This window comes from Saimiri boliviensis, chromosome 8 (assembly GCF_048565385.1).
Source record: "Saimiri boliviensis isolate mSaiBol1 chromosome 8, mSaiBol1.pri, whole genome shotgun sequence".
In the NCBI taxonomy this organism is placed as follows: domain Eukaryota; kingdom Metazoa; phylum Chordata; class Mammalia; order Primates; family Cebidae; genus Saimiri; species Saimiri boliviensis.
Window position 1 is genome coordinate 103,203,492 of NC_133456.1, and position 25,661 is coordinate 103,229,152.

At 40.1% G+C, this 25,661-nt stretch overlaps 1 protein-coding gene across 1 annotated transcript; it reads right to left on the bottom strand.

Annotated features, from left to right (window-relative positions):
• ARL5B (ARF like GTPase 5B) lies at positions 1–24,076 on the bottom strand. Its single transcript, XM_003930657.3, has 6 exons — positions 23,747–24,076; positions 11,377–11,437; positions 9,411–9,558; positions 4,153–4,236; positions 2,804–2,955; positions 1–1,442 (listed from the first exon to the last, which is right to left on the bottom strand). The coding sequence occupies exons 1-6, from the start codon at positions 23,790–23,792 to the stop codon at positions 1,394–1,396; spliced, it is 540 nt and encodes a 179-aa protein (XP_003930706.1). The 5' UTR covers positions 23,793–24,076; the 3' UTR covers positions 1–1,393.
• Between the last annotated feature and the right edge of the window lie 1,585 nt (positions 24,077–25,661).

Here is a 25,661-nt window from a genome sequence, read left to right on the forward strand (position 1 = left end):
TTATTTGTATCATTTTATATTCTCTATATATTCATTTTATCCCTTTCATTTCAGCAAAATTACACATTTGAATAAACAGGATCGAAATACAACACTTGTCTTCCCTCTTAATTTAAGGAATATACTGTTTAGATTATTGTTCATATTAGACAACTGCCTCAAAAACCTTTTAATGCCATCCAATAAACTTTTGATAGATTATGACTTTTTCTTTTTAATTTATAAGTTGTTAAGAATATTAACTCTGAGTTTCATATTAATATTCTAAAAGCTAGGATTAAATTCAGCAGCTTCCTATAAGACCCAAGGCATAACTACAAAGATGTCAACTGTTTCAAGTCTATTACATAATACCGTCAAATAAATTCAAGGAAAGCCATGTAGTTTTTAAAGTAATACACTGCTGGTGGTAAAAATGCTATGACAGACACAATTCCAAATCTTAAGATATGAAATGGACTCTTCATACTTCGGTTTTAGCCACTGCCCAAAGCAGTTGTGATACATCTTGCAAAGAAAATAGCTAAAATTTCTGTTGATAATAAAATTGTTTATAAACTGATACTAAAATATATTCCAACTGTCTTATTTTTAGTGCTGGTATGCTTTGCTAAATTTTGATAGTTTTATATGCATTGAATAATGTGACATTCTGAGAATATCAGATTTATTCAAGAATATTTAACATCAAAGCTGGGCTTTTAAATAAATCTTTTACCTTAATTAGTTTTTGACCAAATGTTGTAGACAGAAGAGTGAACTTGATTCCTTTAGATAAATAAACAGCCAACTTAATTTCCATGCAAATAACATTATTCCATGACTCGCAGTAATGAGGGCAAAGTTAAAAAGCAAGTACTCCTGATGTACAATCTTCCTTACATATATCCTCAAGGTAGATTTCTTTCTTTATAGTAAGTTCTGTCCAACAGATGAATGGCTTATACAGGGAACAACTGTTTAGTGCCAGAGAAGTTTGCAAGCAGTACCTGATGGTTTCCATGACTACTCTATCAAACCAGTAATTCTCTGGTTGGGAGGGAGGGGTGGTCAAGAATTGAAAGCAATTGGTCATTAAGGTCATAACAATATTTCAGAAGACATTACACTTGAGACAAACATTTCTTACAAGGCAGTCACTGAATAATTAGAATAAACAGAAGACTTGTTGCTGAAAACAGTTATACATTATGTTCATCCAACTGAAGATTAGTGCGTTAAAAAAAAAAGTTAAGAAAAAATCTTTCATGTTCAGCTGCACTTGATTCAAGTGTTGCTCTCAGAGGTTTGTGTTGTTATAAATTAAACATGCTGCTGCCTTAGCAGCCAAAGGTACTAGGAAAAAATGTTCATGTCACAGAATAAATAGAGCAGTCTCTTTCGAGCAAAAAAGTTATCTCACGCCAATCCGGGAGGTCATCCACTCTAGACCTTGGCATAACCTGAACAAAAGATAGAAGTATTTTTAACATTAAAAACGTCATACTTAAAAACTGAAAGCATGCTTATTTTTAAGTCTTAACCAAAGGCTGGTAGCATAATCATTATTTACATACATCAGTGTCAACATTCAAGTAACAATATAAACATTGAAATTTTTTTTTTTTTTTTTTTTTGAGACAGAGTTTTGCTCTTGTTACCCAGGCTGGAGTGCAATGGCGTGATCTCGGCTCACCGCAACCTCTGCCTCCTGGGTTCAGGCAATTCTCCTGCCTCAGCCTCCTGAGTAGCTGGGATTGCAGGCACGCGCCACCATGCCCAGCTAATTTTTTGTATTTTTAGTAGAGACGGGGTTTCACCATGTTGACCAGGATGGTCTCGATCTCTTGACCTTGTGATCCACCCGCCTCGGCCTCCCAAAGTGCTGGGATTACAGGCTTGAGCCACCGCGCCCGGCAACACTGAAATTTTTAAATGGAATAGTCATTTAAATATTCTTAATCAGTTTGCAGGAAATTGCTTCGGTCTCATCTTGAAGATATAACTTTGCTGGTTTGGTCATAACGCTCGCAAATACTCCTTGCTTTTTAAAATTAACTGAAACTTAAACCATTACAGAAAGATAGCAGGAACTTCACCTTACCCTCCTAAATTCTAAAGAATGGAATACTTACGACTCAGTCTTAAAAGTATAAGTCAAAAAAGCCTACACACAGCTATTAGACTGCAAGCCATTTCTGATAAATACTAAGAGAAAAACTAAGGTGAGGTTGATTTGAGGATAAGTAAGTTCTCCGATATAAACTGGGTAAAACGTAAATAACATTGGGTTCTTCCTGGCCTAATAGCCACATTCAAATTGTTAGAAATGGAAGAACAGACTACTATGGCATTTGTCTCAAATGTTTATTGTATAGAATTATGCCTCCCAATTAAGACCTCCTAATAACAAAGGAGATGTACTCTTGAAGAAAGCTGAGAGCTTAGGTTTAAATCCTTGCTGAAAATGTGAAATTACTTGCAAGCTTCTTCTTTAAAAGAAAGGTAACATTACAGTGTATTCTCAGTATACGATAAAAGCAACAAAGAACATAAAAAAATTTGGATTATGAAAACTCAATTCAATAGTTTATTGCTTTTTCTTGGTAAAACATTATATTTACATTAAAAGTTTTTAAGTTGCCAGTGATTCTACTAGAATTATTTCTATGTCATAAGCCTGAGAGACACTGTAAAAAAAAAAAAATTACCTTTAATTAAGAACAAACAAAAAAGAAACAGAATTCAAGAAGAAAAGTTGGCCTAGGAAGCTGGAAGAAATCTGAAAGAAGTCACACCTTCCCTCAGACCAGGGAACACTTACCCTTCTCCTGTGAGAGCACAGCAGGACTGAATGTGCCACGGGTGATCCTTAATTGAACTAAGGGTGAGGTATTTTGAGATTTCAGCTGCTGTCATACACCCTTTCATATCCTGCTTATTTGCAAAGATAAGAACTGCAGCCTTCCGTAAATCCTGCAATCAGGACAAAATATTTCCAATATGTGAAATACCACAATTTAAATTTACCAAGCTGAACAGTTATAATGAAGGGCTTCTACTTTAACACAATCGGGCACTAATATTTAATATAATCTCAAATACCCATAATTTCATTATTCATTCTAACAGAGTAGTATTAAATAATGAAAAGTTATTTTTTATTTTTTGAGACACATTGGTCACACTGGAAAAAGTACATCTGAATTTTAAATACTGACTCAAAACTACATAAATAATATTCTAATAGGCAAATATGGTAGTAAGTTGCCAAATACTAGAGTTTCTCCAGAACTTAAAAGTAGAATACTGGTAGAAGCTGGGCAATACTTATCACATATTAGTCTTTGTATAACATAACTCACTGGTTAACATTCATTTTAGCACTATTTATACTACCAAAATATTAGAAGAATAGATTGACTGTGATGTATTCATACTGTGGAAAACTACAGAGTTGTTAAAAGGAATGAACTAAAGCAGTACATATTCACATAAATAAATCACAATGTATCACGGATAAATCACAATGTTGTACAAAAAAAAGCAAGTTGCAGAAGAATATATGTTATATAGCATTAGTTTTAAAAAGCATGAAATACAATACTCTGTATAATTTCAAGACATAAAAATGTAGTCAAAGTATAAAAATATGCGTAAGAATAACAATCACCACTTGTAGAATAGTAGTTACCTCTGAAAAAGAAGGGAAGAAAATCGGATTGGCAAGGTATGGAAAGACACTTCATATCTCACATTGATATGGTGCATGAATGTGTTTTACTAAGTTTTCTTAAATACCTGAAATACTTAGAATTAAGTGATTTCAAGTTATTCATCCAAGAACTTTCAGTTATGATAAACTTTTGGGAAAAAGACCCTTAAGTTTTCCTATTGCTTACCTCAATTTATCAGACTTTCAAAGGCATGCTTAAGTAACTTTGAACAATTTTTGCAGTAACAGTAATAATCTACAAATTAACATGTTATTTTTTTTTTTAAGTTTGAAAAAGTAACGAACATTTTTTACCTCAAGACTTTTATCAGTTTAGTATAAAGTTGTGTTAATGATCAAATGGCCAACGACACATCACATTATCTTTGTAAAAAAGCAAAGGCAATTTACGGGTACTTGACTACATTGTTTTTTAAAGATTTGCTTTAAATAGTTACCTCATGAGCCAACATTCTGTATAATTCTTCTTTTGTAATAGCTAGTCGTTCCCTGTCAATGCTATCAACAACAAGAATGATGAACTAGAAGAAAATTAAAAGGAAAGACAAAAAATTGAATGGGGTGTTGAAAAGTTTTCTGTAAAACTACTCAAGTTATTTAAGTACTTTCTCTACATGGCATCATCATTACTATAAAACATCTACTGCTTTTTCATCATAAACTGATTTTATGTCAAGCAGTAAAATCTGAATGTTAATAAGAAAATGATAACTCATAACTTCAACAAATAAAAACTGTGCCCAACTTGATTTTCTTCAAGTGATGCCCAAATACGTAGTACTATGATGTTTTCAAATGCTGTTAGCAAAAAGTAAGTTTTGAAAAGAAACTTACATTAAATAATATTTTTCACTGAAACTTCAAAAGTACCCCATTCTCATTCTTCTAAACAATCAATAATTGCTTACTTATATATACCACAATCTCCTAACTCCTAGAAAGAAAAGCTAGTTTGAAAGAAAAAGATAAATGCATTTTAAACATAAATAAGACATTTTTATAAAACAGTATCAACCATAAATGCTCAAGATTGAAACATATATACTTAGAGGTTAATATACTGGAGATGCAGATGAAATTAAATAAAGGCAAAAAGCAAGAAAAAAAAAAAAAAAAAAACAGGAGAAATCTGTTGATAAAAGTATACATGAAAAAACATAGGTCTTCCATATCAAAAAATAAACTAAAAAGAAGAAGATATAGGCCAGGCATGGTGGCTCACACACATGTAATCCCAGCACTCCAGAAGGTGAGGTGGGATGAATGCTTGAACCCAGGAGTCTGAGACCAGCTTGGGCAACATAATGAGACACTACCTCTCTACAAAAAATACAAATAAAAATTAGCCAGGCATGCAGTCCCACCTACTTGGGAGGCTGAGGTGGGAGGACTGCTTTGAGCCTAAAAGGTTGAGGCTGCACTGAAAATCATGCAACTGCATTCCAGCCTGGGTTACAGAGAGACCCTGACTCACTAAAAGAAAAGGGAGGGAGTGAGGAAGAGGAGGAGGAGATGGAGATGATATAGTGAGAAAGGGCCCTTAAACTGAATACTTTATACAGAATAAAAAGAAATGAGATGAAATCATGCTATTACAGCAGGAAATAGATGCAATATTTTGCTTCTATTTATTACTGTGACAGCAAGGGTGAAATCAGATTACAGAGATGACTTTAAAATTAGGGAAACAGGCTGGGTACGGTGGCTCACGACTGTAATCCCACCACTTTTCGAGGCCAAAGTGGCTGGATCACTTGAGGTCAGTTCAAGACCAACATGGCCAACATGGTGAAACCCTGTCTCTACTAAAAACACAAAAATTAGCCAGGTGTGGTAGTGTGCACCTGTAGTCCCAGCTACTTGGGAGGCTGAGGCAGGAGAATTGCTTGAACATGGGTGGCAGAGGTTGCAGTGAACTGAGATCAAGCCATTGCTCTCTAGCTTGGTTAACACAGTGAAACTCTATCTCAGAAAAATAAATAGGCTGGGTGCTGTGGCTCACGCCTGTAATCCCAGCACTTTGGGAGGCCAAGGTGGGCAGATCATCTGAGGTCAGGAGTTTGAGACCAGCCTGACCAACATGGTGAAACCCCATCTTTACTAAAAATACAAAATTAGCCAGGTGTGGTAGCACATGCCTGTAACTGCAGCTACTCAGGAAGCAGAGGCAGGAGAATGGCTTGAACCCGTGAGGCGGAGGTTGCAGTGAGCCGAGTATAACACCATTGCACTCCAACCTGGGCAACAAGAGTGAAACTCTGTCTCAAAAAAAATAAAATAAAATAAATTAAAAATAAATAAATACAAGTAGGGAAATTGTGGGGAACGTTCCCGTGTGAGACCCCCAAAAGGTGTGAGTCTCACTATACGGTGAGTTTGATCCCAAACACAGTTTCCTACTGGAGACAGTCGAGCTATCGGGGAAAAAAGGAACTTAAAGATGGATGATCAGTTTCTAATATCAACCACAATATCGTTTGGGCCTAAAACTATGCGGTCTGGTGCTGCTAGACCGAGTGACCCCCTGCCAGCAACCGGTTCCTGCTTTTAACTTTTTTATGAGGCTTTCTTTAAGAATAAGCTTTAACCTTTTCTTTACTTACCTGACTGCCTTGTACCCTAGATAATGGTTTAACTGTCGGGATATTTGCAAAGCAAATGCCACCATAAGGGATGGCTTTGATTCCTGACTCAGAGACTCCTGAATGGGGAAGTTGAGATAAGTTGAGTCAGGAGCAGACAAAGGAGAATCCAGTTAAAAGATATTCTGATGAGGAAAACCAGAAATACCTGCAGCCAGGAGGAATAATATCTGGATGTAAACAAGCTTTGGGATCACAGGAAATTCTGTTACAACCACTGATTGCATATCTGATTTCTCTATCATATAGGCCATGTAAGGTATAGATTTGTATTTCCTCTTGCTATGAGGTAAACCAGAGCAAAGAAAGTGCATTTATTCCTGGCATTTGAAAAATAAAATTTGCTATTTAGGCACAGCCTATTCAGCCCTCCAGACGCCTCACTTTTTCTCTGTCTCTTTCATATTTTTCCAAGCGCATGCTCTCTTCCAGGTACTGGGACCCTCTTGCAGGTCGAGAGACCCCCGGCAGACGTGCCTACCCGTCCCGGACGGTCCCTGACATCTGGCGACCACGAAGGTCGCCGACAGGAAACAGACAACGAAAATGAATATAAACTGAGTTGGGCTTAGAAGGGGATAAATGGAAAGAAGGCCACGTGGCAAAGAAGGAATGGACAGAAGTTGGGGGTGCAACTGTGAGTTAATGAGAGAAACATGTCGGGAATTACTTAACAACTGTAACTTCTTGTATTATAATGGACACACTGCAGCTTTTAAGGGACTCTTCAATGTGAAGAACTTTCAAAAAGCAAAGTGACAGGGGCCTTTGTTCTTTGTAGTAATTTTGATATTTTTGTAGAGATCACTCATTAAAAGAACATTTCATGCAAATGGTATCAGTAATGGATATCTTTCTGGACCCATGCTAAGTCCTCCAGACTTTCAGTCATTTCAAGAACCACTCCTTTGAAATACTTGAAGTACATATGGATACACTAGAAACTACTTTGACCTATTCCTCAGTAAGTACTCTTTTCACATCTGGAGTTAACTGTCAGCTTTATACTACTAACAGCTCTGATGTTTAAATTAATTATATGCAACAATGTCATTTGTCTCTTACTTTTTTTTTTCTTTTTGAGACAGTGAGACTCAGGCTGGAGTGCAGTGGTGCTATCTCAGCTCACTGCAACCTCTGCCTCTTAGGTTCAAGCCATTCTCATGCCTTGTCCTCTGGAGTAGCTGGGACTACAGGCACATGCCCCCATGCCTGGCTAAGTCTTGTATTTTTAGAAGAGATGATGGGGTTTTGCCATGTTAGATATGCTGGTCTTGAACTCCTGGCCTCAAGTGATCCCCGCACCTCAGCCCATCAAAGTGCTGGGATTACAGGAGTGAGCCACTTAGTTTGGTCCTTCCTTTAGTTTCTAACTTATTCTGGTTTCAGAACATTATTTCAAGGTATAAATATATAATAAGCTATCCTCCATACTATTTGCTTACCAACATCTTCTGCATCCCCAATAAAATAGTTAAGTGCTACCACAAGTGCTGATCATCTACAATATGGCATCTGAGTTCACTGCGTACACATTGCAATGGAATATATACACACACGCACACATGCTACTATAATATAAATCTACAACAGTACAGTTATTTTTATTTAAAAAAGTAACTTAGTTCTTTTTTAAAAATTCTTCACATTACATCCTTTTCCACCTCCTCCCTACCAACTCCAATTTTTAAAAGCTTTCATTTTAGAAAAAATAATTGGTTAGGTGTACTTCTTTGCAAAGAACAATTAAATGGATGCAACTGTGAACTCATACTCTCAAGGATCTATCTCTCTAAACTGTACTGAATGGCCTTAAAAGAACATCTGCCTCTACGAAGAAATAAGAGCAGAAATAGAAGACGAATATATCCAGGTTTGTTCCCCAGGTTAGCTCTGAACTTACAAGTGACAGAGAACTTGGACAAATGATTTACAAATCCACTTTTTAAAAATTAAAATACAATCTACCACCATTTAAATGTTCAATTCATGTTATAAGAAAATTTTAAATTAAGTTATACTTAAAAAATGTAAAATATTTTATTCCTCCCCGAGTCAGGGTCTCTTAGAAAGTTGTGAGATCTTAGGAAAAGCTATATAATTTCTCCAAGTGTCAGACTCCCCCAGCTTGGAGACATTAAAATATGGTGACAATGGGCCAGGCACAGTAGCTCACGCCTATAATCCCAGCACTTTGGGAGGCTGAGGTGGGTGGATGACAATGTCAGGAGACTGATACAATACCATTCTGGCTAACATGGTGAAATCCTATCTCTACTAAAAATACAAAACATTAGCTGGGCGTGGTGGCACGGGCCTGTAGTCCTAGCTACTCAGGAGGAGGGTGAGGCAGGAGAATTGGTTGAACCCGGGAGGTGGAGGCTGCAGTGAGCCAAAATCACCCCATTGCACTCCAGCCTGGGTGACAGAGTGAGACTCCGTCTTAAAAAAAAAAAAAAAAAAAACTATGGTGAAGATGAATGGAGAGAGCCTGGCCAACAGTAAGCATTCAACTAATAACAGCTCCCAATAGGCTTTCTATTTGCCTTTTCTTCTACTTGAAAACCCAAATTTGGCCAGGCAGAGTGACTCACGTCTGTAATCCCAACACTTTGGGAGGCCGAGGCAGGCGGATCATGAGGTCAGGAGTTTGAGACCAGCTGGCAAACAGTGATGCAAGGTTCTTTGAACTGAGTGCACCATGGACTACACCATAGTCAAGTCATGGTGACCCCTGTGACTCACACATACAGCTCCAGCTGGCCTCCCCGAGCCAGAAAGACCAAGGTAACAGAAAAACTGCAAAGGGAGAAGAAGAGCTAGCTCCTGCAGTGCCTGATAACTGACCTTGTGAAATTTTACCATTGTTCCTGCCTCAACTGATGAATCGACCTGTGACACTGGACCCTGTGGCCTAATTAAGCCACCCAAATTCCTTACAACAAGGGATCTTATTAAAAGGCAACTGTCAGCATGACCAGGTGCAGACTATCTACTTTCTATATTTACTCTTCGGTCCTTTTAATTAAAATTCAAAATTAATTTTAGCATACCTCTGTGTTTGAGTAATATGTGTTCCACGATGACCGCAGGGACTCCTGACCACCAATATCCCACATAAGAAAATGAGTGTTCTTCACAACTATTTCTTCAACATTGCTGCCTATGGTTGGAGAAGTATGAACCACTTCATTCATTAAGCTGTTAAAAGACAAGACAAAAGCTCTTATAAATCTTGAGAACCTGAAGCAACTTTTATCTCTCTATTTTTAAGATCAATCAATGTTCTGCACCAATGATCATTAGCATGAAAATTAGAAACCTGGAGAACATTTGTGCAATAAATAGCTAAACAACTTCAGAACAAAGACTTTGTTTTTGGTTTTTATTTGTTTTTATAATGGAAGGAATTGCAAGCTTGATGGGAAAGGAAGGAAACAGTGTGGTGTGAATTTGCATTTCTGTGGCCAAAAACTGCCACACCACCAGGCCCTGCTATCAGTTAGATAAGACCCAATGTCCCATCCCATCTTGAAACAGCAAGTTTTTAGGTGACTGTGACACTAATACTTGCAAAATAGCAAATATTGGATAGTAGGCTATCCACAATTTTGAAGACTGTCTAAACTGAGACTTAGCCACAAAAATTAGTTCAGGCATATTAATCTAAAGTAGTCCTAAAAAGACGACCATGGGCAAGTGAAAATTTTAATTATCTCTAAATATATTTAGAAGGCCAGGAGTGGTGGTTCACGCCTGTAATTCTAGTATTTCGGGTGGATCACCTGAGGTCAACAGTTTGAGACTAGCCTGACCAACATGGCAAAACCTCATCTCTACTAAAAATACAAAAATTTGCAGGGCATGGTGGCGGGCGCCTGTAATCCTAGCTACTCAGGAAGCTGAAGAAGGAGAAGTGCTTGAAGCTGGGATGTGGAAGCTGCAGTGAGTGGAGATCGTGCCATTGCACTCCAGCGTCAACAACAGAGCAAAACTCTGTCTCAAATACACACACACACACACTTAGAATACTGATGCTCATACCCCTGGTATTGTCATAATCATTTGTAAGGCTACATTTATCAATTAATTCAACAAATATGTCCTTGCAGGTAATGTGCCAGTACTGTGTTGGAGGAGGCGTGCAATTCTCTCTTGGGTTTTATGTATATTTTTGAAGACATCTATAAAATTATTTCAACAAAAATGACAGGTTTCCGAAATGATTTCATGTGATGTTTAAAAGCTATTTCATATTTAGACACAATAACCAATGGATAAAAATATTTTCAAGAAAAACAAGTAGTTATTCAACTCTGAAGCAACCAACCTTAAGTTAGTAGCTTTTTAGCAAAGTAGCTGACAAATGCATTAATCACTGGCTACTTCTGGTGAGCTACGGGCTGTCTTCCAACGCAAGATGAGTGGCAAGAGGTAAGAGCCACATAATGGTACAAAGAAATGTATAACTATTTTGTTAAAGTGTTTGGTGGATTCATTTCAATTGCTTAATAAGGATCATTTCATTGGCACTGAAAGGATAATGGAAAGTAGCCTAACAAGTGGAATTTCCTAAGGTATTTACAGATTTCTCTGAAAGTCTCAAGCCTCTCCCTCTTGCAAGCTACTACAGCAATATTTTCGGAGTGATCACATTTCTTTTGACTTGACAAGTCTGGCTACGTTAAACAATTCCAAAGCTATTAGTCAGGAGGGTAGCAATAGCTTCATAGAGGTATCAATTTATTTACAACAACCTCAGTGTGAGAAGAACTAAGTGAAATCCACTTTATCACCTCACCCCAGCCTTTATTTATTTTTGTTTAATATTAAGTCTTTCTTTCAAGGCCAGAAGAAAATTTAGTGTTTGTGAAGGCTTTAGCAAATATACAACTGTTGATTTCACTCACTTTTCTATAGATTGTGTTTAGCAAAATTTAAAAAAAAAAACAACATATAATTATAAACATATTAGTTTCAGTAACTAGTGAAAACTGTTTAATAAACACCAATACTTACAATTGGTAAAGAATGGTGGTTTTCCCTGCATTATCCAGTCCCACTATAATTACTTTGTGTTCTACAAAAAGAAAGCAAACCATAAACATTTAACACTGCTGCATTACTGCAATTACATGCTTTCAACAATGATTACTAGTTAGCTCATTAATGAGAATCATTCACTGAATATATATTACTAGACTGTTAAAATACAGAAAAGAAATGTTATGATGTTAAGGCTACCTAGGTAAAGTATGACATCAATTATCATCAATTCTCTATCTATTTGTCTATTCTCTTGTAAAAGAACGTGGAAGATGGGTAGGCAGGAAACACCAGAGAAGGTGGTTATTTGTACTGCGTCTAGAGGAGGGGAGACCCAAATATTAATCTAGGCCAATATTATAACTTAAAATGTAAGTTTTTTAAAAAACCTGTTTTACACACCTTTTTAGCTCTGTGCCAATGAAGTTAGCTTTTTATCAAATTGTTTTCACATCTGTAAATTTTCCCACTTACGTGTACCAAGATCTGTTTCTTCCGCTCACTTAAAAATCCCATTTACAGCTTAAAATTGAAATGTTTCATCTGTCACGAAGACATATGTATAATCTCAACAAGTTTTTACACAACCACTTACTGTTTAACATTTTTTTTTTCCAAAAACTGTAACTTGATGCTACAGTTCTTTTGAGCAGATTCTGTTTCTGCTCTTTGTACAACTAAAACCTCGTCAGTTCTTTCTTCTTTTGGGTGTCATGCATTAGTCACCTCTTTTAATAAGCAGTTGCTAAAGCTCATCTAATTATTCTGTTATATGGTACATATTCTGCAATGTCCTTTGAATACAGAAAACACCCCAGATACCATCTCTCCTAAATTTTAACTTATGCCAAGTATACTAAAGATCCCCTTCTCCTAAGCAGAAGAATGCTTAAAAGGTTACACGTTAACATCAACAGCGCACCAAAGAAGTTGCCACGGAATCACAAAACAGTCCATTTGTAGGCAAGGATTCGGGACATCTCTTATCAGAACCCTCCTCTTCTTGATGACCCCTGGTGAATGTCAACATTCTCCTCATACAATCAACAACTCTCAGCTCATATTCCTATTCTAAAGTCATAATACTTCATCAGCGAAACAAAGAGGGATCGGGAAAAGTTAAGTTCTTGAGATATGCAGGTCTTCTAATGACCTACAGTCTCGGTACAGCCTGTAACAGTTGAGAATAAACAGACATGGTCTTCTGGAAGGGTTATTTTCACCATGGCAGAAGCTGTTTTGTAAAACAAAACAAAACAAACCTTGCTTGCTTAGTATAACTTGTTATAATTCTCTCTTCCTCTCCCTCTCCCTCTTCTCCCCACCACTCTTTATTTTGAGACAGTCTCACTTTGTTGCCAAGGCTGGAGTACAGTGTCATGATCAAGACTCACTGCATCCTTGACCTCCCAGGCTCAAGTGATCCTCCTACCTGAGCCTCCTGAGTAGCTGACACCCCAAGTACATGCCACTATGAACAGCTACATATCCTCTAATTTCTAATGAAGCCAATCTTTACGTATTATCCTGTTTGCAATTCCTTATAGTACAAGAATGTGTAACAGTGGAGGAACAAACAGATTACCTGGCACTAAGCATTCTAAATTTTGGTGACAGCTAGAAGCCCCACCTACCAAGCAACTAGAGAAAACAAGATGCTTGAGGTGGTGAGAAGGAAGCCAGTAGCTTAAAGATAAGCAAAACCTGAATGCAGATAATCCTACTGGGAGAAAGGAATGGAGGGATAGTACCAGATGGCTCCTTGTTGAAGCAACTCAAGTGAATACTCAGGTCATTTTCAAACAATCCTGCTCCTTGCTTCACATTTTGCATTATTATGCTTCACATAATACTGAAAGCCTGTGATGGTAAAACTCACCAATAATGCACTATTTTGAAAGGCAGGTCCCTAACATGAAGTAATTTTGGGTTAAGACACTGCTGTTACTGTCAGTTATAGTAAATCAGAATGTTTTAGGCCAGGCACAGAGGCTCATCCCTGTAATTCCAACACTTTGGGAGGCCAAGAAGAAATTATCAGTTGAATTTGGGAGTTTGAGACTACACTGAGCAATACAGTAGGACATGATCTCTTAAAAAAAAAAAAAAAAAAAAAAGTTAGCCAGGTATGGTGGCACACGCCTATAGTCCCACCTACTCAGAAGGCTAAGGTGAGAGGACGGCTTGAACCTGGGAGGTCAAGGTTACAGTGAGCGTTGATCGGGCCACTGCACTCCAGCTTGGGCAACAAAGTGAGACCCTGTCTCAAAGAAGAAAGAAAACAAAACAAAAGGAAAAAAGAATGTTTTAACAACGCGTCTACAAACTACGAGACGGTCACTTGAGACATCGTATTTCACTAGAAATCTCTCTCTTTCAAGAGACCAAGCTGTATTCCTTCCCCTAATAAAAGGCTAAGAAAGAAGAGTGCTTTCAGTGTTACTAATCTATGCACATCCAGAGCCCCACACGATGCATGTTTATTTATACTAACTGAAGAAAAGGTCCAATCTAATAGTTTTTGTTTAATTTTGATCAAGTACGTGCACAGAAGTTTCTCTGCACTCTTGGCTGCAGTGTTTGTTCTTTCCTTTTTCTTTTTTGGTAATGAGACATAAAGACTAAATATATAGGATGGGTATCCAAAAGAAAATTAGTAAGAAGACTTACTTGTAGAAAAATGCAGGTTAAAAAAAAAATGACTTCAATAGACTAGCACCATGGGAAGAAGAGTATTAAAGCTGCACTAAATAGTAGCAGTGTTAAAAATAAATAAATTGTAAAATGTGTCCAAATTTATTCTAACACATTAAAATCTGATATTGTTAAATTGTGCGATAAAATGACCAACTTATAATTTTAACACTTAAGAAAGCCTAAAAAATATGAGTAGAGATTGCCACCTTCTAGGTCTATAACATCTGCAGCAACACTGCCATGTAACTACAGAAGGTCTTATACATAGACAGTGTGTAAACAACCAAAAAAAACACCAACCAAACGAACGAAAATATCCAACTTGGTAACTTAGAACATTTGGAATCTAGCACAGAAGTTTGAATTATTGCAAAGAGAAAGGCAGTAAAAAGCTAGATGATGTGATGTCACATCTAAGACTTGAAGGCCTAAACAGCAATGATGAACAACCAAGGAAGTCTGGCTCTTGAAAATAAACAAAAACCCATAAAAAACGTACTGTCCCTAAGTTACACTGACTATAGGATCAGAAGATTTGCTTGGGACAAACCACAGAACTTGAGATATATTCCTGCCCTCTCATGCCTTCCTCTCCAAACGCACATCTGAAAACCTGACTCCAAGATAGCACAGAACTGCAGACCTGGAACACCTTACTTATTTTATAGTTAAGGAAACCGAGGTCCTAGGAAGTTAAGTAATTTTCTTTCTTTTTTTTTTTTTTGAGATGGAGTTTTGCTCTTGTTACCCAGGCTGGAGTGCAATGGCGCGATCTCGGCTCACCGCAACCTCCGCCTCCTGGGTTCAGGCAATTCTCCTGCCTCAGCCTCCTGAGTAGCTGGGATTACAGGCACGCGCCACAATGCCCAGCTAATTTTTTGCATTTTTAGTAGAGATGGGGTTTCACCATGTTGGCCAGGATGGTCTCGATCTCTTGACCTCGTGATCCACCCGCCTTGGCCTCCCAAAGTGCTGGGATTACAGGCTTGAGCCACCACGCCCGGCAAGTAATTTTCTCTAGTAAATACAGGTAGAGGATGACACAGTAAAAGCTAGAATTTCCCTGCTCTTTCTGCTATGCCATATTAACTTCCCTCTGCAATTATCTGGCCTCCCCCAACTATCACCACAGTACCCACATTCCAGAACACCTAAAGTGTTTCAGAGCAGCAGCGCAAATCTGATTATTTAACCACTTAACATTTACTAAGTTCATTTAAATGCCTGTGATATTTGTGATTAAGATGAACAAGGCAAGGACTCCGCCCTCAAGAATCTTATAAAGTTGAGTATGTAAACAAGAACTTACAAAATAGTGTAATTACTACAAAGTAATAGATACAGAAGTATCACATAATAACAATTCTTAAGGATGAGATCTAGAAACCAAGTCTCAGATACCAGGAAAAAAAAACGTCAATAATGAAAGGAATATACTAGTGTTTTACATGCAATATGTAAGTTTATCCTCATAGACATTCTAAGGGAAAGTGATATTATTTCTCACTTCGCAGATGAACAAATTGAGTCTTGAGTTGAATAACGTGCCAAACGTCATAATGCTGAGAAGTAAAGATAATCTTGGATTCCAGAGGTGGAGCTCTAAGCTATCACACAATGTTTCACTAACCTGGTCACTTTTAATACTATTTATATAATAGTGGCAGGCTAGATATAAATACAATGTTTAAAGAGATTTTATTTTTTAATTCCCAAAATATTTTAAAATTTAAAAATGCTTTTGCAAAGAATAAGTATTTAACATATATTATCTTCAAGAAGCTTAGAGCCTAAGGGAAAAGATAACCATGTTCTAGATCCTAGTTTCTTCTCAATTCTGTAGCAGATATGAAAAAACATATTTTTTACTTTTTTGTTTTTGAGACGAAGTCTCGCTCTATCGCCAGGCTGGAGTGCAGTGGCATGAACTCAGCTCACTGTAATCTCCAATTTCCTAGTTCAAGCATTCTCCTGCCTCAGCCTCCTGAGTAGCTGGGATTACAGTCACGCACCACCATGCCCAGATAATTTTTGTATTTTTAGTAGAGATGTGGTTTTGCCATGTTGGCCAGGCTGGTCTTGAATTACTGACCTCAGATAATCTGCCTGCCTTGGCCTCCCTAAGTGCTGGGATTACAGGCATGAGTAACCACGCCCAGGAAGCAAAAAATTGTTTTAATGGGCAAAGGATATGAACTGTCTTCAAAGGACCATACACAAATAGCCAATAAACACATGTGAAACAGTCATCAACTTCAATAGTCACCAGAGAAACCTAAATTGAAACGATAATGAGATACCACTACACATCCAAGAAAATGCCTGAAATGAAAGACTGACAACACCAAATATTGGTAGGAATATAGAACACGCAGAATTCTCAAACACTGTTGGTGAGAGTACAAAGATGGTATAACCACTTCAGCAAATAATATGGCAATTTCTTATACAAGTAATATTGTATCTGTCCTAAAATGGCATTCCAGGATATTTACCTAAGAGAATAAAAATATGTCTAGAAAAAGTCTTAAAGGTATTTATCGTATTACAACCCATCAAGATGCAAAGGAATAAACTGTGGTATATTCATGGAACGAAAGTTTCAAAAAACTTAGAAGACATTGTGTTCATGAAAAAAATGCCCCAAGAGAAATTATAAAAAGTTTAGCAAATAAGAAAAAGATTTTATAAATGAAAACTATGATAGCTGAACCAAAATACTTAACAGGAGAATTGAAAGACCAAGAAAATAACCTAGAAAGTAAAACTCAAAACAAAAAAGAGATAACACAGTAAGATAGAAAAGAACCTTTGATAACCCATTGAGCAGAGTATGACCAATAGAATTTTCAGAAATGAAGAATAAAAAAAATTTGATGAGAAATTGTAAAATTAAAAAAAAAAAAATCACACAACCAAAGGAGGTCTATCTTTAGGATAAAAACGTCCAGAGAGCCTACATATAATGCATTTTTAAAATGACATAACAGGGTACAACCCCTGAAATTTAAAAACACCAGAGCTAAACAGAAAATTCTAAAAACTGCTAGAAGGAGAAAAAAATCAAGAATGGAGAACAGACAATGTCTTCAGAACTCTGAAAGAAATGTTTTCCAACTCAGAATTCTGTAGCCAGTCCAATTATAAATCAAAAGTGAGGACAGACAAATTTTCAAGCATGTGGAATTGCAAAAAAGTTACCACTTATGATGCAGGAAGACTGCTTTAGCCCAAGAATTCTAGACCAGCCTGGGCAACACAACAAAATCCTGTCTAAAATAAAAGATAAGGACCTTAAGATAAAATAAAACAAAATAAAATTACTACGGACACTTCCGCAGGAAATTTCTAAAGAATGTGCTTCATCAAAAAGTGAGAGAAGCCGGGCGCGGTGGCTCAAGCCTGTAATCCTAGCACTTTGGGAGGCCGAGGCGGGTGGATCACGAGGTCGAGAGTTGGAGAGTAAGACAAAGTTCATGCATAGAGAAGTTATCTCCACTGAAAGAAACAGACAACAAACAAGTAAAACACATTTATAGTACAATTACATATAATAAAAACATTATGGAGAAAAACAGCAAAGTAAAGACAGAGAAAAGGCCAAGTACAGTGCCTTAGGCTTGTGATCCCAGCACTTTAGGAGGCCAAGGCAGGTATATCACTTGAGGTCAGTTCAAGATCAGTCTGGCCAACATGGTAAAACCCAGTCTCAAACAAAACAAAACAAAACAAAACTAGAGAATGAATGTTGGGGTGGGAAGACTGCTAATTATTATTATTATTTTTTTTTTTTGAGACGGAGTTTCGCTCTTGTTACCCAGGCTGGAGTGCAATGGCACGATCTCGGCTCACCGCAACCTCCGCCTCCTGGGCTCAGGCAATTCTCCTGCCTCAGCCTCCTAAGTAGCTGGGATTACAGGCATGCACCACCACGCCCAGCTAGTTTTTTTGTATTTTTAGTAGAGACGGGGTTTCACCATGTTAACCAGGATGGTCTGGACCTGGTAATCCACCCGCCTCCGCCTCCCAAAGTGCTGGGATTACAGGCTTGGGCCACCACGCCCGGCCAGACTGCTAATTATTTATTTATTTTGTATTTAGAGTTAGGGTCTCACTCTATGACCATAGCTCTCTACAGCCTCCAACTCCTGGGCTCAAGTGATCCTCCCACCTTAGCCTCCTGAGTAGCTGGGATTATAGGAATGAGCCACCCCACTCAGCAAGAGTACTATTTTTGACAAAGTGGTTAGAGTAAGCAACTCTGAAGAGTGACATTTGATAAGAAATCTGAATCAATGAGTGAATTAACTAAACCATTCATAAAGAGCTGGGCATGGTGGCTCAGGCCTATAATCTCAGCACTTTGGGAGGCTGAGGCGGGCGGAGCACAAGGTCAGCAGTTCAAGACCATCGTGGCTAACACAGTGAAACCCCATCTCTACTAAAAATACAAAAATTAGCCAGGTGTGGTTGTGTATGTCTATAGTCCCAGCTACTCGGGAGGCTGACACAAGGATGCAGTGAGCCAAGATTGTGCTACTGCACTCTAGACTGGGAGACAGAGCGAGACTCCAACTCAAAAAAAAAAAAAAAAAAAAAAAAAAAAAGGTCTGGCTGGGCATGATAGTTCACAGCACTTTGGGAGGCCGAGGTAGGAGGATCACTTGAGGTCAGGTATTCAAGACCAGCCCAGCCAACATAGTGAAATCCCGTCTTTATCAAAAATACAAAAAATCAGCCAGGCCTAGTGGCAAACACCACTTCTCCCAGCTTCTCGGAAGGCTGAGGCAGGAGAATTGCTTGAACCCGGGCGGTGAAGCCTGCAGTGAGCCAAAATCCTGCCACTGCACTCCAGCCTGGGCAACAGAGTGAGATTCCATCTTTAAAAAAACCAAACAGGCCGGGCGCAGTGGCTCACGCCTGTAATTCCAACACTTTGGGAGGCCGAGGCGGGCGGATCACAAGGTCAGGAGATCGAGACCATCCCGAATGTGAAACCCCGTCTCTACTAAAAATACAAAAAATTAGCCCGGTGTGGTGGCATGCGCCTGTAGTCCCGGCTACTTGGGAGGCTAAGGCAGCAGAATCATTTGAACCCGGGAGGCGGAGGTTGCAGTGAGCCGAGATTGCGCCACTGCACTCCAGCCAGGATGACAGAGACTCTGTCTCCCCACCCAAAAAAAAAAAACAAACAAAAAGAATGGTCTGGAAGAGGGGATGCAGATAGATGATGATAAGTTTAAGACTGTTGTGTTTGAAACAGGCACAAAGTCCAAGCTAAGAGCAGAACATGCTAAAGGGAGAAATGTGAGCCACAAGTTACTGAGAACTGAGCAGTCAGAAGTAAAGAACAATAATCATAAACAGTTGGAAACCAATGTTCAAACTGATAACATGAAATTAATGAATGGGAAAGAAATTATTAAATAATGAAATTAAGATGTTACTGTTACAGGTTCTGAAAAGGAATTACAATTAAAACCGTATTTCATTTGTTCTTAATTCTGGGTAACAGCAGAAATGACTGGTCGGACGTGGTGGCTCAAGCCTGTAATCCCAACACTTTGGGAAGTTGAGGCATGATCACCTGAGGTCAGGAGTTCGAGACCAGCCTGGCCAACATAGCGAAACCCTGTCTCTACTAAAAACATAAAAATTAGCTGGGCATGGTAGCAGGTGCCTATAATCTCAGCTACTCAGGAGGCTGAGGCAGGAGAATTGCTTGAACTCCGCAGGGGGAGGTTGCAGTGAGCTGGGATCACACAACCGCACTTCAGCCTGGGCGACAGAGTGAGACTGCATATCAAACAAACAAACAAACAAAAATTTAAAGAAATAACTGGGCCAAGTGCCATAGTTCACGCCTGGAATCCCAGAACTCTGGGAGGTGGAGGTAGACGGATCACTTGAGGTCAGGAGTTTGAGATCAGCCTGACCAACATGGTGAAACCCTGTGTCTACTAAGAATACAAAAATTAGCTGGGCATGGTGGCATGTGCCTGTAATCCCAAGTACTCAGGAGGTTGAGGCAGGAGAATCACTTGAACCCGGGAGGTGGAGGTTGCAGTGAACCAACATCGCGCCACTGAACTCCAGCCTGGGTGTCTGAGTAAGCCTCCATCTCAAAAAAAAAAAGAACTGATGACAGGTTTGTACAGTCATAAAACAGAGAGAAAAAGACTATGCCTACAAAAGTTAAAAAAAGAGGCCGGGCGCGGTGGCTCAAGCCTGTAATCCCACTACTTTGGGAGGCCGAGGCGGGTGGATCACAAGGTCGAGAGATTGAGACCATCCTGGTCAACATGGTGAAACCCCATCTCTACTAAAAATACAAAAAATTAGCTGGGCATGGTGGCGCGTGCCTGTAATCCCAGCTACTCAGGAGGCTGAGGCAGGAGAATTGCCTGAACCCGGGAGGCAGAGGTTGCAGTGAGCCGAGATCGCGCCATTGCACTCCAGCCTGGGTAACAAGAGCGAAACTCCGTCCCAAAAAAAAAAAAAAAAAAAAAAGGTTAAAAAAAGAAAAAAAGAACGCAAAACTTTAGAGGTAAGCTACCATACAGGCATATGTAGTTCACAGAACTACAGTGATATATAAAATGTTTGCAAAGATTTTGAAATTATGTCCTTGAATAACTGGAGAAGTAACCAGTCTTCCAGTTTAAACAATACAAAATTGCAGGAATTAGGTACTTTTTTAATTGTTTTACTTAGACAACACATGCTTTAGTATACTAACTTATAAGATGCATGAGATTCTAAAATGCTACAGGAAAGAAAAGATGAGAATGTGGAAATACTGGAAGAAAGACAAGGGAAAGGAGTACATAAAGTAAGATCAGAAGTTTTTAACACTGGCTGAATATTCAATTTACCTTGGCACTGATGTCCAGGCTACTTAGTCCCACTCTGATTTAGTTGGTGTGAGGTGGGGCTTTGGGCATATTATTCTAATACATCTAAATCCACTGGATTAGATACGCAGTGACAAAAATGGAAAATGCTGAGCTTGGTAGTTAATTTGTTGATGCAGAAAACAAAAATACAGGCTAAGATACATCTGTGGATTAAAGTCTTCAATGGCTCCCATTCCTTCCTCTAGATACTTTAATGTCCTAGTCAACTTTAGAGGCCCTATGTGAAAAGGTTCTCCTGGCTGTCTTTCCAATCTCATCTCCTCCTCACTCCTTGACAAGCAAACTAACGTACAGCCAAGCTCAACTATTTTCAGCTTCTCTAAATGTACCAAACTAGCTCATTCCTCTCCCTTTTGCATATTAATCCTTCTGACGAGAATAACATGTCCCTTCTACAAGGTCTGCCTAGCATGCCACCCAAATTCCTCCTCATCATTAAAGTCCAAGTACACCTTATTCTGCGGCCAATGTTATATTTTTACACATATCTGTTAAATAATTTACCACCTGCATTTTTTTTCCATGGTCATCTCATTTACTGATGTTTGAGTACTTTCCCAGCAAGTAAGGTATCCTTCTTTCTTTTTAATTTTGGAACTCATAGGCTTAACTCCGAAGAATCGTCTATGGTTGTATGAATGAATGAGAATAAAATAACAGAATAACCACTGGTTCTTAATTTTCCAACAGGAAAGTTAAAGGAAAAGGAAAATTCTAAGTAGAAACGGCAATTTAGGAGGCCTGAACAATATTATAAAAGTAGCCACTGACTGTCTTTCATCATCTTCTAAATTTTCCCCTTACATCTTTTATTCCCTCTAGTCTGATAAGGATGCCTACAACCAAAAAAGACAGAAGGCAGCTATGCAGCCATGTGACGGAAAAGGGAGAAAGGAAAATAGAAAAGGATATACAGGGAAAACCAGTTACTCTGGTAATGTTTTAATTCTCAAGCTCAGGGAAAACAGAAAACTGGTGATTTTTGTATTAATCTTTATACCGTTAAGCATGTCTTAAAAAGCTGCTTTAAGGCCAGCGCAGTGGCTCACAACTGTGATCCCAGCACTCTGAGATGCCAGGGCGGGTAGATCACCTGAGGTCAGGAGTTTGAGACCAGCCTGGCCAACATGGTGAAACCCCCTCTCTACTAAAAATACAAAAATTAGCCAGGCATGGTGGCAGGAGCCTGTAATTCCAGTTACACAGGAGTATGAGGCTCGAGAATTGCTTGAACCCAGGATGCAGAGGTTGTGGTGAGCTGAGATTGCCAACACTGCACTCCAGCCTAGGCAACAGAGCGAGACTCTGTCTCAAAAAATAAATAAATGGGAACGGCGCAGTGACTCACGCCTGTAATCCCAACACTTTGGAAGGCCGAGGCAGGTGGATCACCTGAGGTCAGGAGCTTGAGACCTGCATGGCCAACATGGCGAAACCCTGTCTCTACTAAAAATACGAAAAATTGGCTGGGCACGGTGGCGAGTGCCTGTAATCCCAGCTACTTGGGAGGCTGAGGCAAGAGAATTGCTTGAACCCCAGAGACGGATATTGCAGTGCGCCTAGATCGCGCCACTGCACTCCAGCCTGGGGGACAGGGCAAGACTCTGTCTCAATAAATAAACAAACAAAAATAATATGTTAAATGTACGGATAATACAAAGTGTAAAGCTCTGCTCACTTTGAAATCATTTGGTAAGTAATATCTGTGGTCACTGCATATAGACATACACATATACACGTGTGTGCCTCTATTCATAAATTCGAAAAAGACTATTTTAGTATTCTTATCAATCTACAAAACAAGTCAACTAAAGCCCTTCCATTACCTCCATAACTTCTTAAATCCAGAAAAAGATTAGATACCCACATTAGCAGTAACAAATTCGTATCAACATAAAAGGAAATAAAACTGGCTTACTAACTATGCCTGGCTCTTAAATGGAAAATGAAACGAGTTGATTTTCAAAACTGGTTTCAAACACTAAGAAACCATTCTGTTCAAAGAACGCCTGAAACTTTAACTTATCGTCAGCCCCTTTTTTGGTCTGGGTGTTTTCTCTCTTCAGAAGACATCACATCTCATTCTGACTCAGAACAGGTTTTGCAACTTCTCGGTCCTTTGGACTTGCCACTACCAGGTGTCTCATAACCTGCTCCAGACTAATGACGGACACGTAACGTCTTACACAAAACCGAGAACATTCAGTATCTGAACGTGTTTAGGATGAAGATGCTGGAAAACTCGTGTATCTTAATAGGACAACTCATTCCCGAGTCCTAGAAGAAAGCAGGCGAAATCAGAGCGAAGGTGCACTGGCTTTCGGCGCAGAGGGCAGGGCGGGAAAGCAAAGCACCAACACTAGTTTTTTACAAAAGTTTTCGGTTTCTGGGAGGACACTGCTCCTGGGGCCACACACAGACACAAGCACGCTTCAGTAAGACAGGACACGGCCCTCCACACGCCTCCGGGTATCCTTAGCTGTATCCTGCTTTATACTTCGCCAACATCCACACATTCTCAACTTGGATTCTCGGACACCAAACGCCTTGTCTTCTGCCTCCGTTTCCACCACACCTCGGGTCTCTCCCGCACGCCCTCCAGGTCTAAAACGCTGGCTTTCCGCCCGCCCCCCGGTCTAAGTCCCTTCCTCTTCGGCGTCTCCCCTGCCTCCGGTGTCCCCATCGGCGGCCAGACCCTCCGAGCCTCCGCTCGGCTCCATCCTTCTCACCTTGGTTACAGAAGAGGCTCCACAGTTTGGCGAAGATCAGCCCCATCACGAGCACCCGGGCGGGCCGCGGGGTCCCTCGGCAGCAGGTGCCGCGGCGCCGGGCCCCCCACCGCGGCTCGGGCTGCGGGGAGCGGACAACGAGAAGCCGCCTGAGAACGCGCAGCGAGGGCACTGCTAGGCCGGGAAGCCTCGACCCGAGCCTCAGAAAGCGCCGCGGCGAGTCCCCGCCGGAGAGTCCTTTGTTTCGAGCCCGCTGAGCCCAACGCCGACCCGTAGTCCCCTCGGTCTGAACCCACCTACCCAACGGAGCCTCTCTCAGCCCCAAACCCCGCCTCCGCCCCGCCTCCCCTCCCGCTCCCAGGACCACCCATTGCCGGAAGCTGGGCGCGTGACGTCGGAGCGCTTACGTTAACCCACGCCTTCGACGTGGCGTTTTCTCCGGCTTCACTTCCGGAGGGCGGGTCCCAAACGGGCCGGCGTCGGGGAATCTGCGGTACCAGTGGGTGGTAGGGAATTTTCCTCGGTGCTGGGTCCCTCTGACGTCAGCCTTCAGAGCGTTTGTGGGGCTCCCCTTAGATTGGAATCTCTCTGCTGCCAGCAGCAGCGTCCCTGGCCTCTAAGCCAGGGAAGACCGTAGCTTCTCTAATGGAACAACCGCCGTTTGCTGCCCTTAGAGAACGCGCAAAAGTGAAGAGTGTTTGTTTCCCGACTTCTTCCTGTTCCCCTGTAGGCGTGCTAGGGGTTAGAAATTCTGGCGTGATTCTTTTGCTTTCGTGTATTCATCTGTTCATTCGCGTATTCATTCATTTACTTATTCATTCATTCATCCCTGTACTCATTGATTGATGGATGGATCCACTGGAGACGAGGGTGTCTCAAGTCTCCTGGGCTCAAGCGATCTTCCTGCCTCAGCTTTCCAAAGTGCTGGGATTACAGGCGTTGGGCCACCGCGCCCGGCCCGTGTCATGATCTTCAGTTCTGAAAAGAATTGATCCGGAGACGAGCCACGGAATGCCTGTAGCCAGAGTTCAGTTCTGTGATTAATAGTAACATAATAATAGCACATAGCACCCCTCCCCATTTTGCCAGGCATTAGGTATGTTCGTGGATCCCAGATCGAAATCCACGCATAAGCCAATTCGCTACGTAATTGTTTTCAATTCCATTTTCCATTTAGGTTTTAGCATTGAAAAGTTTCGCAGCCTGGAATGAAACGAAACTGAATGTCCTTGAAACCAGCTGACAGAGGAGCAAGCTTAAAAGACTATGACTTCAGTCAGATGGTTGGATTTTAACCTTGGCAACGTGGCCTTTTAACATGCCAAACTATTGAGTTAACCTGCAGGAAGATAATGTGTGACTTGTGTCTTCCCAGTGCTATGGTTTAAAGACCGTTTAAGACTTAGACACAGGAAAACATGCTCCAACGTTATGATATTAAAGACAAGTTTTAATCTCCTATGTATAGGAAAACGAATGTGTGGAGCCTATGCAAACTTAACTTTCTTTTCTTTTTTTTTTTTTGTTTTTTGAGACAGAGTCTGACTCTGCCACCCAGGCTGGGGCGCAGTGTCGAGATCTCGACTCACTGCCACCTCCTCCTCCCGAGCGATTCTCCCGCTTCAGCCTCCCATGTAGCTGGGAATACAGGCGCGCACCACCATGCCCGGCTAATGTTTTGTATTTTTAGTAGAGACGGGATTTCATCATGTTAGCCGGGATGGTCTCGATCTCCTGACCTCGTGATCCACCCACCTTGGCCTCCCAAAGTGCTGGGATTACAGGCGTGAGCCACCCTACCCAATTCAAACTTACCTTTCATGTCTATCAGTTTGGACCATAAACGAATAATTTTGTATTTGTGTAAATAATGGCTTAAAGGGACATTTTTAGTCCTAGCTTCATTATTACACAG

What these genes read in the sequence shown, in the direction of transcription:
- ARL5B (XM_003930657.3), bottom strand. Translation starts at nt 23,792, where the DNA reads ATGGGGCTGATCTTCGCCAAACTGTGGAGCCTCTTCTGTAACCAAG. An exon ending in ACCACCATTCTTTACCAATT is followed by an intron (nt 9,559 to 11,376) that starts GTAAGTATTGGT and finishes GTCTTTTAACAG; the next exon opens with CTTAATGAATGAAGTGGTTC. An exon ending in TGTGCTCTCACAGGAGAAGG is followed by an intron (nt 1,443 to 2,803) that starts GTAAGTGTTCCC and finishes TCTTTTGTTCAG; the next exon opens with GTTATGCCAAGGTCTAGAGT.